This window comes from Thermobia domestica, chromosome 18 (assembly GCF_964235325.1).
Source record: "Thermobia domestica chromosome 18, izTheDome1.hap1.1, whole genome shotgun sequence".
Taxonomy (NCBI): Eukaryota; Metazoa; Arthropoda; class Insecta; order Zygentoma; family Lepismatidae; genus Thermobia; species Thermobia domestica.
In genome coordinates, this window is record NC_137471.1 from 101,784,203 (window position 1) to 101,796,510 (window position 12,308).

The following is a 12,308-nucleotide window of genomic DNA, read 5'->3' on the forward strand; positions in this document are numbered from 1 at the left end:
GAAATCCCAAAGATTGTTTCAATGATACTGGAAGTCCAGATATTACACGAAATTTGGACAGTCTCAAATACTCAAAGGGTTTCAAGTACCGGATAATAAATTCTCAAAACCGAAGTTCTATACCTCTACCTATATCAGAAATTGTCTCCATCCAGAACTTTAATTTAAATCCTCGAAACCAGATACAACATTTTCCTTTCTCTGCCTACCCTGTTGTTAACAATCAGTAAAGTGGCAGTTTGTAGACTAATGGAGCCTTATGCAGAGTCGTTTTGACGTATGATTAGCTTCATACTAAATGCTTGACTACTGCAGGAAACATACTGTATATTAGTCGAACTCTTTAATATGATACTAATCACCGGTCAGAACGACTGCATAAGGGCCATGGTGTCTTGGATTCCAAACCTGTTCGGGTGATGCATGTTTTTTTTCTCTCTCTCTCTCTCTCGCTCTCGCTCTCTGACAGACTACTTAATCCTTCTGCATGCATAAACATTGGTCTTAATGACATGTTGGGTAGAAACTCTTCTTTTTACTTCATTTCAAGGGAGGAAACTTTCAAAATGAACACCCTGCGTATATGTAGTACACATGTAGGCCTACACCTATAACAATATCGATTGCATTGTTTCTTCCAGATCTTTCAGTATTTGCTGCTTTCAAACAGTTCGAGAGTGTCAAACGTATCACTCACTTACAACTTCTCAATGGATGGCTTTGACACTGAAACAAATAAAGAGTGCTATATAACCTTTCAACACTTTTGAATTTCAATATTTCATATTTTTTAACATCAGTGGATCAGCATGATGTAAACCGCAATGAAAAAATAGACGAGTTGTTGTTACTCTACCAACAGGAAGTTGACCCATTAATTGAGAGGCTGTTACACTTAACTGTTCGGGACATATTACACAACGTTTTACAGTTTTTCTTACAAATTACGACCACCAATGATCCAAAACTTTCGTTGCAAAACATAAAAGTAACTGTGAACCTTCATGGAAATGCTTTATATGTTCAGATTTTACTAGAAGTTCTGTAATGCTAGCATGTTTCGGAAGTAAGATAGGGTATTTGAAATCATGTTACAGTAGCGCTTTGCAAGCGTCTTCAACCCTCATGACATCATTTTGGATGAAAGAAATGGATTTAAACACGATAGTTTGCTATTGGAAGGCAAAGATTTTTTCATACGTAAGTACTTTATCTCAAGTGTATATGGAGACTCTTGATCTTGTTTTATCCAATCCATGAATGTATTTAACAACTCCTTTGTAGTTAATGATCCACTACATCTTTACTCCTGTTCACCTGTGTACCTCATAATAAATCTTTTTCACCAAGCAGTAACACGAACTAATCTAAATAATGATGAGAATTTATAAACTATTGCACAGTCAGCCTTAATGTTCATTTTAACAGTAGACTTTTGCTCACATTGAACAGATTCTAAATTTTTGCAACTAATATTTACAATAGTCAACTCTCATTCCTTCAATCACTTTAGCCCATTCTACCATAGTGAACAAGACTAATTGTGACGGATTCAAACCAGACGTACTAAAATCTGAGTTGTCGTTGCTCGATGCGTGAGCCCATTTAATGAAATTGATTGTTGAACTTCAGATACTCGGTTAGCCACAACTGTTTGTTCTCCATTAGGACATGAAGAAAGCCATGCTAAAACAGTAGTAGAATCTATGTAACATACATCCTGTTCAAACTTGATTAACATTGCCTTAATGACCGTATTAACTAATCTATATAACAATACTGCAGCACACAATTCTAACCTAGGTATTCATATCTGCTTTATAGGAGCAACTTTGCTCTTTGCAGCTATTAAGTATATTTACATATTTCATTATATACAACGTACATGTACTACTGCAACATACACCTTCTTACTAGCATCTGAGAACCCAATGAGATCATATTTCACAATATTTTCAGAAGAGTTACACCTTTTGATCTTAATTTGCTTTAACAATGGCAATTCTCGACAGTATACTTTCCACGAGCGAGCAATATCATTTGGAAGTACGTCATCCCATTCAGTTTTTAATTTCCATAATGATTGTAGCAATAATTTTGCCACAATGGATACTTGAGATAACCAGCCAAGCGAATCATACCATTTTGTATTATGAGATAATAACATTCGTTGTGTCATTACTGACTTGCGAGTGGGAACAACAATAAAAAGTGAATCACGTGACGGATTCCACTGTATACCTAATACTTTTACACTCTCATCTTCATTAAAACAAATTTACGACGGAGTTTCTCTTAAAAGAGAGAATGTATGCTATTTAACACACTCATGTCGTTGGTAGAGCATTTTCCTAATTCGAAACCACCGTTGTGTAATAGTGCTGTTAATTTTTTAGTACAGTAACATCGCCTCATTACTATCAACTGCACCTGTAACTAAATTGCACTGACAGTTAAAGTTAAATTGTCAACAAAGAAATCATGCATGACTAATTCTGCAGCTTTGGGATAACGATGACCTTCATCTATAGTTAACTGTTGCAAACATTTTACAGCAAGATATGAAGCCGAACTGATTCCATAAGTGACAATTAACAATCTAAAATCAATAATAGGTTGGTCAGCTGTTTTTCTCTACACTATTCTCTGGTAATCAGAATCACTTTCATCTACCTTAACTTGGCTGTACATTTTTGCTGTATAATCACACAATGCAATTGAATGAGTTCTGAACCTTAACATTGATGGGATAATGTTATCTTGCAATTTTGGACCTATCATTAGGTTGCCATTGAGAGATACTCTACTGCTAGTTTTAACACTACCATCAAATACAACACGCAATTTAGGAGTAGAGCTACTTTCATTCAAAACACAATGATGCGGCAGATAATAAGATTCAGATACAACATATCAAGTTCTGCATCAGGAGTTTTTTCCATATGATCTAAGTACTCAAATCAGGATCTTTTTGTACCATACGTTCCATCTGGCATAATCGCTTTACCGCTGTGCCCCGTGATACACCTAGAGGTTCAACATTTTTTTTTTTTTTTTTTTTTAAGGCAAACGTTTTGTAAGTTTCAGTGAAATACTGCTTACATTTTTGCTCTTCAAGGGATAAATGCTATATAGTTGGCAACTCTTCTACTTTCCAGAATCTTTGCAATGTTTTGTTGAGATCAACAGGCACAAAATATGAGGGAGTTCCACTCGTATCTACGTGTCTGCTACTGCGCAACAAGAACAGAAAAACATCAGCACCTAACAACACATAAACAGGTCCGCTTTTGTGAAACTGTGGATCTGCTAACTTTACTTGTTTCATAATTTCCCAATTACCTATATTTTGAATAGATACTCTTGGTAAGTTACTTGTAATTCTTGGGAACACTATTGCTTTAGTATGAATATTGCCATTAGTGTACAATGATTGAAAACACAAATCAACTTCTACATGGGAATTTCCAACATTAGAACCAGTAACACCTGATATGCTCATGTTTATTTTCTCTTTGTTTATACCTAATTTTTGAACGGAATGTTCAGTTACAAACGGGTCATTCCATATGAAATCAACACAAAAAGAAAGCACATTTTCCGATTTTGATAACTTTTACGTCACATGAAAATATCATAGCAAAATTGAAAAATACCAAATTTCAACCGTCTGGGTTGATTACTTTTCAAAATTTTACGGTTCGAAATTTCCAATTTTGGTTTAAATATATATATATATATACTAGCTTCTTAAATTTGCTATATCTCGACTTCTAATTAATTTACAGAACTAAGAGTTACGTCATTGCAAAGACATTGTTTTAAGTGTTATATATATCAATGTAGATGTACTGAATTCTTTTTTTTTTTTTTTTTTTTTTTTTTGAAAATTCGAATTTTAAATTTGTGAAAAAATCTCACATGTAAGTTAGGCCTTTATGAAGATACGGTCAAAATATAATATTGGGATGTGATAAGATCGGAGATACAAATTATAGAAACGAAAAGCATAAAGTTCTTCCACCAGAAAACGCCCAGGGCGTCAAGGAATTCTACCAAAGTGATGACATTTCTAGGATTATGCCATGCAGAAAAGACTCCCCTTCAGTAAGAGACAGAAGTGGGAAGAAAGTTTAAACGTCGTCTTTTGTGTAATTTGCGGGAAGTATATCAGTTGTTTAAAGAACAGTTTCCTGATATGGACATGGGGTAACATCGAAAAGGTAACAAAAATGACACTATTACTTGTTTGTAATATCTGCCTTGAGCAGAGTGCTGTGGCACTCTACTCTTTTTAGAAGGAACTTGTGGAATTCCTTCGAAGAAAACATTGTACTGCCCCTGAGAAAATGTTCTACTTTTCGGATGGTTCAGCTGCACAGTATAAAACTCGTAAGAACTCTGAACTTATGGTTACACCAACAAGACTACGGAATACAGGCTGAGTGGCACATTTTTGCCACAGCCCATGGTAAAGGCCCATGCGATGGTGTAGGAGGCACTGTATGTAGAGACTGGCAAGAAAAGCAAGCCTCCAGCGCCCATTCTTAGATCAAATCTTGGAACTAATAGAACTTTATGATTGGGCAAAGAAGAGTATCTCAGGGATTGAGTTCGTATTTGTTACTCAGAATATGCTGCGACTGACGAATTTCTTAAAAAAAACGTTTCGAAGATATTTACGGGATTCCAGGGACACGAAGAACCCATGTTTTTGTTCCTCGTGATAGAACGACTGTAGTGACTAAGCCTTTCTCCTTTTCTTCAACATACAGCATACACCAGCTCCTGACATCCAGGACGATTCCATTACGTGAAATTCGTGACTACAGTTCACGAAGGAAATTGATAGCTCGTACATGTTGTCACTACTAATCAAGAAGATGGCCAGGTAAAGGTAATATTTTTGCACCCTGCTGGACGATCTTCATTTTTTTTTTAAATATCTAAATAAGGTGGACGTATTATGGGTTCAGTCACGAGATATTCTGGCCCAGTGAGCCCAGTAACACTTACTTATCGTATTCTTGAAGATAGCGTCAAAAGAACTATCAGAGCTTTTCAGTATCATATCTCTCCGAAAGACTTTACCTAGAGGTTAGTCTCTGCTTATAAATGCTCTATAGTTGAGTAGTTTGAAAAATTACCAAATGTTACGACGCAAGGAAAGTTCAGTGAACACTATGCAAATCATGTAGGACATTTTTTCTTTATTCACACAATTTCCTTCGAAATCTGTATCTCTCGATCCCAAAATTATATTTTTACCATATCTTTATAAAGTCCTAACCTCTCTCTCTCTCTCTTTATATATATATATATATATATATATATATATATATATATATAAAGCTTAAAGCAGTGGCCTTGCAATGACTTAAGTCGTAGTTCGGTACGTTAATTACGAGCTGCGATATATGAAATTTTAAAAAATCCAATATATACAATTATTTGACCAAAATCGGAAATTTCGAACCGTAAAATTCCGAAAACTAATCGACCTAGAAGGTTGAAATTTGGTATTTTTTAATCTTGCTATGATATCCTCATATGAGGTAAAAATCATCAATATCTGAAAGGGTCAGAATAAAACGGTGTGTTGAGTTGATATGGAATGACCCAAACGATAATTCACTGCCACAATCGATAAGAGAACAAAACTTATTTGAATTATCTTTAATACTTATAATAGCTGTGGACAACACCACCTAAGGAATTAGTTCTTGATCTATAGAATGCGAGCAATTTACAATATCTACTTTATCCTTTCTCTCTCTCTCTCTTTTTTTTTTTTTTTATATACAACTGTGGCAACTCTGTTTCACATTACACTTACTTACGGAAGAATTTAAGGTCAAACAGTTGAAACAAAGCGAGTTCTTTTTCACAAAGCTGTGCCGATCATTCACTAACATTCTTATGAACTCTTAACACTTATATAGCTTGTGGTTACTTTTACATATAATACACGACACAATAAGTCTTGAATGATGCACTAACGTGTTGCCTTTTTTGTTTGTTTTTATTGCAGACTTGTCCGCCGGTGACCTTGTGCCCACTGCAGCTAATGTTTTGGCACGTTGTAATATGAATTCTTTCAGCTGGTCAAATGTTGGTTGTTAGCCTTTCTTTAATGACAGCTTTCATTGCCTTCTAGTCTTCTTATCTAGCTTCTCACCCACATGGTAGATTAAAATCACATCCCAGTGCTCCAATCACACACACTGAACACTATTGTCAACCAGTCTTCGTCACCTGGTGATTCATTCTTCACAGCTGGTTGAATAATCAACTTGCTCAAAATATGATTTGCGAGCTCCCTCAGACCTTCGCATCTGGATTTAAGTAACTTCCACGCTACATTATAGTTATTGTCAGATATTGAAATGGACTGCAACAGTGCAGCAGTCTCCCCTGATACAGATGTTTTCAAATACTGCAACTTTTGAGCATTGCCTGACCGATTGTTACTATGAACATCAGCAACAAATAAATCACGAAACGATAGCCAATTCTGCACTCTACCACAAAACTTAGGAAGTTCTAAGCCTGGTAGATCGTGTTCGAGGGCAGTTTTCTTACCTTTGAGTTCTTTCGTTGTGTTATAATCCTGCACCACTAAGAATTATTACACCACTTTGACCATGTAATACAAAATGAAAGTACTGCGCCACCAGTTCTTACATTACACACACCAGCTAACATAACTGGAATGCAATCCGGTCGGTTAGGATCAGTATCTAACGTTAGTGTACTGTATTGTTTTAAATACCAAGTTCAAAATGCACAATATGAATATTTATTCTATTTAGAATCACTGAACTAAATACACAAATTGTTTTGTACAAGAAGCTACAAATTGCGTGTCATGCAGTCACACATTCCACGTTGACACTAAAAGTTATTAATCATTCAGCGTTGCCAGACATAAAAACAAAAGAATAATGAAGTGCAGCCGAACATCAACTATTATAACTTTTCAAAGTATTCTTTCCAACATTCCACAACGTCTCATCTTCGTAAACCAATCTTGGAAGCACTGGTGCCACTGTGTTTCAAGCACTGCACTTAACTGTTCTTTGTAGGCATTTACAGCATCTCAAGGATAGAAAACCGATACCTAGACACCCAAACAAATGACATGGCGCTTTATCTCTGGATCAGACTGATAAATCCTGGTTTTACCTCCGTCACAATGTCTGAAACCTTCCTAGAGTCTCACATGGAATTTCTGAAATATACAGGGTGTCTATCGGTCACGAAAGTCACGAATGTCACGAAATCAGAAAACGGTCATGAAAGTCACGAAAAAGTCACGAAATTTAGCTTTTGGGTCACGATTTTTTTTAATTGTACAAATGTAAGTACAGATTGGAAAATCTCGTTCTATAAAACGTCAAAATTCACCACCAAAAAATGTCCATGGTCGGCTTTAGACGCTACCAAATCGCAAGCAAAGTACGTTTCTATCGCATGGATGAAAATTCGGCCTAACTCGCACCCAAATTTGCTCTTGAAAATGTTAGGAAATTGTATGATTTGGTGAAGAAAAGGTCACGAAAATGTCACGAAATTTCATTTTGGAATTTTAGTAGACACCCTGATATATCTTGATACCATTTCACTCTTGTCTGGTTTTGATTTTCAGTCAAGTTGTGTAGCACCCACCGAGATTAAACTTTTCTCACACACAAGTGTTTATGCAGAATGGTTGAAACATCGACACGCTAATCCCAGGAGCACATTCAGTGTCACAGTATGTCACTCTCGGATCGTTCTTAATCATCTGCTTCACTTCATCAATGTTTTCCTCTACCACTGCTGTTGATAGCCTTCCACCACGCTCATCTTCTAATAAGATCAGCCTCGTTTAAAATTTCAAAACCAAAGAAACAGTGTTGCATGCGATGGTTCATTCTTCCGAAAGGTTCGTCTCAACCTTTCCAGCGACTCCGATTCATTTAAAATCATATAGAATTATGGCACGCAAATCTCTTCTTTCCAACTCCATGGCTGCGGTGCTAATGATACCAACTTCGATTGCTTGACAACACCGATCACCACGTTTTATGGAATGATATTCGCAAGATTGGGCGAGTTCACTTACAAAGGAGGGGTGCTTCTCATGTAAGCAATATTACAAGGAACAAAATAAACCATATTCTTACATTTACTTACACATACATACATACATACACACACACACACACACACACACACATATATATATATATATATATATATATATATATATAGTGAATTTTTATTTTTGAATTTATTTTAAATGTATGCTTACTGTCGTTTTCTTTTCAGGAATTACTGGCTCACCATTTAGAGACACATCCAATCATCATCTTAAAGGATGTGTCTTTCCAAGAACTAAAAGCATTAATAGACTATATGTACCGGGGTGAGGTGAATGTATCTCAGGAGCAACTTTCGGCTTTAATCAAGACTGCAGAATCACTAAAAATTAAAGGATTGGCAGATGGTGGTGACAAGAAACATGATAAGAAACCTCTTTCTCAACCTTCTTCTTCCCCGGTTTCACCCAGTTTACCCCCTCAACCACATACCTCATCGAATGCCGCGGTTGTACCTCATGCGATGGAAACACGAGCTCCAGAAACAGCCCCTTTACCTGTTGCTAGTCCTTCGAATGTAAGAGAGGGAAGTGTATCTCCAGTGTCTCGGAAACGCAAAAAACAAAGACGTCGCTCCGGTGAGAGCATAGAGAGTGAAAGTGCTAGTACTCTTTCAGAACCTTCTGTTAGTCTTCCAAATATTCCTGCTAGTATTATGCCTATGAATACTGTGCCATCTAAAAGTGTCGAACCTTGCTCAGAAGAGCCTGTGGACATTAAAAAACATTGTGTAGAAGAAGCAGTGAAAGAACAATCAGAACATCATCCTCCACTGATAGAACCAAAGACTGAATATCCTGACGATGATAGTGTAGAAAATATTACTTTGGACGATGATGTGATAGAGATGGAAAAAAGCAGAGATGTAGATTTGAATGTAAGGCCAGGTCCGTCACACGTTGGGGAAGGATCAGCTTCAGGCCAAGGAACAGGTAAGTTTAATTTTAATATTGGTTACGAATAGTAAACGGAATAAGGAAGTTGTGAATAAAAAATCAAATTCCAGATTTCAGTAGGATTGCATGTCTCGTGATCTGTAAGAGGAAGATCGAAAGTCCTTAAAATATTTCCTTCTATATTTTCGAATGATGACTATTATTATACAAACAAAAATCGAGAGCCACGATTTTCTCGAAAGTGCTTATCAATTTGGTAAAAATTTTGTAATACATCTCAGGTATTATAATCATCATCATCATCATCATCATCATCATCATCATCATCATTATCATTATTATTATTATTATTATTATTATTATTATTATTATTATTATTATTATTATTATTATTATTATTATTATTATTATTATTATTATTATTAAATATAAAGTTAACTGCATACAGTTGTTCTATGACTTGAAATGTTAGGCTTAGTTATTCGATTGTTATGTGCTGCAGCCTTCTTGTGAGCCGGAAACTAGAATAGGATGGGCATTTCAATTATTTTAAGTGTTAATTACAGGTAGGAGAGTCAAGGTATTACCTGAACTTTCAAAATTAAATAATAAGTAATCAAATATCATTGTGTTAACCTATTGGAATAAAGTATAATTCCAATAATTAAGTATGTCCTGGTATGAGCATAAAATCATATTTAAAAGACCAAGCACTCGAAAATTCAAGAAATTGAGGGTAAGGAAAAATATACTACTTTTGTTTAGATAAACCAGCTAAATTTCGCTAGTTCTGTTCGTCATATGATTTAAATACTTCGCGCGACTACAACACGTCATAAATTCTATTGGGTTATCTCATTGATAATACCAAAAACATATATCCGTGAATAACGCTAATATGCAAACTTCGAAACATCTAAGATGATACGGATTGCGTGAGCGAGTTGTAGGCGGTAGAGTAGTAGGCGAGTTGTAGGCGAGTTGTAGACGGTATGTAGGCGAAAATATTTAGATGTTCTTAATCCACATTATAAACACAAGACGCTTCAGTCTGTCAATCACGCTAATTCCTAGTAGCTGACGGTCAGGCTGATAGTTGTCGCTAGCTGCGCTGTTGTAGTCAGGATGCCCGGCCTTGAGCTTGGAGTCTGATCTTCGGACCTTCCATTTGAATAATCAAACAACCGTTGGAATTTTGTACTGCGTTTGCAGTCAAAGCGCATATAATATGAAGTTCCATCAAGAGTGTACACCAAACACTAAAAGTGGTTGTCATTGTTCCAGTTATTCATTTTATGTTTATATTTTATGGATTACTTAATCACCGGAAACACAAATTCTTTTTATTGAAGAAAATGGTGGATATAAAACAAGCCGCAGAATGTAAACTTTACAATTCGATCTATTAATCGAGCTTCCTTGTGGCTAAGTGGTTAGCATACGCGCCTTTGGTGTGGGAGACCCAGGTTCGATTCCCGGATGGAGTTTTGTGGTTCGGATGTGACGTTAATCAGTAAGTTCCGTCTCATATAGCCTCGCTGCTAAAAGGAACGTTAAATTCAAAATCAACTCAACTCGATCCATTAATTTAAAACAACATAAACTGGAGAATATGCAATAATTAGTGCCTACTTTTGTTGGTTTCTACATACAACGAAAGCTTATTTCAGAATCAAGTTCGCCAATGTAATCTTTTCTAATGTTAATTCATGAGAAGTTCTTTTGCAACTATTTTGTAAGAAATGCTGAAGGTTCTGGATTGTTGACTTTCACTGTAATAAATGCGTGACACATATTTTTGAAAAAATAATTTCTGACGTCCTTGCTTACCTACTAAATGCTTTCTCTGTTTGCTGCTTACACGTAACACTTTGTTCTTTTTTATTTGAATACTATGTAAAATATCTGTTCTTCACACGGTGAGAATAGGTTTGTAAAAGATATTTGAAACGTCCCCGTAGGATACGTAAAGATAAGTGCACGTAAACTGTTACTGTACAAATTGGGACTCGGACATAACGCGGCAGCAACCCAAAACATCTGTCATGCGAAAAGGGAAGATGCAAAAACCATAACAAACCAACTCTTTAGTTCCACTAATTTCGTGCGAGTTGTAAAAAATGACTAAGATAAGAGTGATTCCATTTCAAATCGTCCAGAGTGGTCCACAAGACTGTCTCAGATTTAGTTTATTTTTTAAAAATGAGAAAATACGTACAAAATTATTAGGCACATTTTTTCTTTTTGCTGAAAAAAAATCTGATATACAGCCTTCCAAAATGGCGGCCCTCCTCTGGGATTGCTCGAAAAACTGGAAAATATGTCAAATTGAAAGTTTTATTGTAGAGAAAGCAGTGTACTTAATAACATAATCACAATAGTAGGAAGAATATAAAGTAGTGTGTTTCGGTGGAGAGCCAAAATTCGTCTTTTGGTCCAATAGGAATAGCACAATTCACTTGCAATGTTGCTAACTTTGGTGAAAATTTTGCTAACTTTAAACACTTATTTCTGTCCTCACGAGCCATATCAACCATCTGCTTCTAGCATCGACATCTACTCGATAAAGTCTCTTGAAAATGTAAAGGACTTAACGTTTCTGATTATTACATCCTACGTTATGGTAATGAAAACCTGAAAATTTTATGAAGACACCATGTTTGGTCGCCATTTTCTCAAAAATCACACCATTTAAAAATCGGAATTTTTTTACAACTATTGGAGAAGTACCTAAGTATTTAATATCCGTTAACCGTTCATGCGGCTGCAGCCCCTAACATTCGCAATTAATTATTGAAATTTCGAATTTGTACTTGGATTGTAAATATTTCCTATGGACATTTAGAAACATGAGTCGTATTCCGCTTCGTTTTCGAGTTACAGCGTTTAAAACTCAAGATCCAAAATCGGTTCGCGACCGTGGAAAATAAAATATATATTTCGCGTTAAATCAGAAACTATGCGTTAAAGTTATGATGAAATTCAGAAAGTTGATTTATATCAATATGATGATTTCTACGTCCGTAAGAGCGATGCAATTCAGTTGGAAGTGTTGTCGATTTGGTAGAACTTTTGTTTCCAAATGACACTACGTGGTTTTTGTTTGATTTGGTATTCATTAATGATTGTAAACATAACATGAAGCACAGTTTTCCCCACATAACCACAGTTTTTCGAAAACTTAACATGTATTTCATTAAAAGGTTTTATCTCCTGCGTTATTGATAGTTTGCAACATTGAATGTGAATTTGACTTGATGTTTACCAT

The 12,308-nt window shown here is 35.7% G+C and overlaps 1 protein-coding gene across 31 annotated transcripts in view; it reads left to right on the plus strand.

Annotated features, from left to right (window-relative positions):
- The window catches only part of LOC145674949 (uncharacterized), a 768,948-nt gene that overhangs the window by 45,895 nt on the left and 710,745 nt on the right, over positions 1-12,308 (plus strand). For all 31 annotated transcript variants that reach the window (XM_081745221.1, XM_081745222.1, XM_081745220.1 and 28 more), the window contains exon 3: positions 8,314-9,076. In XM_081745221.1, the coding sequence (XP_081601347.1) occupies positions 8,314-9,076 (763 nt within the window). The remainder of the gene's footprint in view (positions 1-8,313; positions 9,077-12,308) is intronic.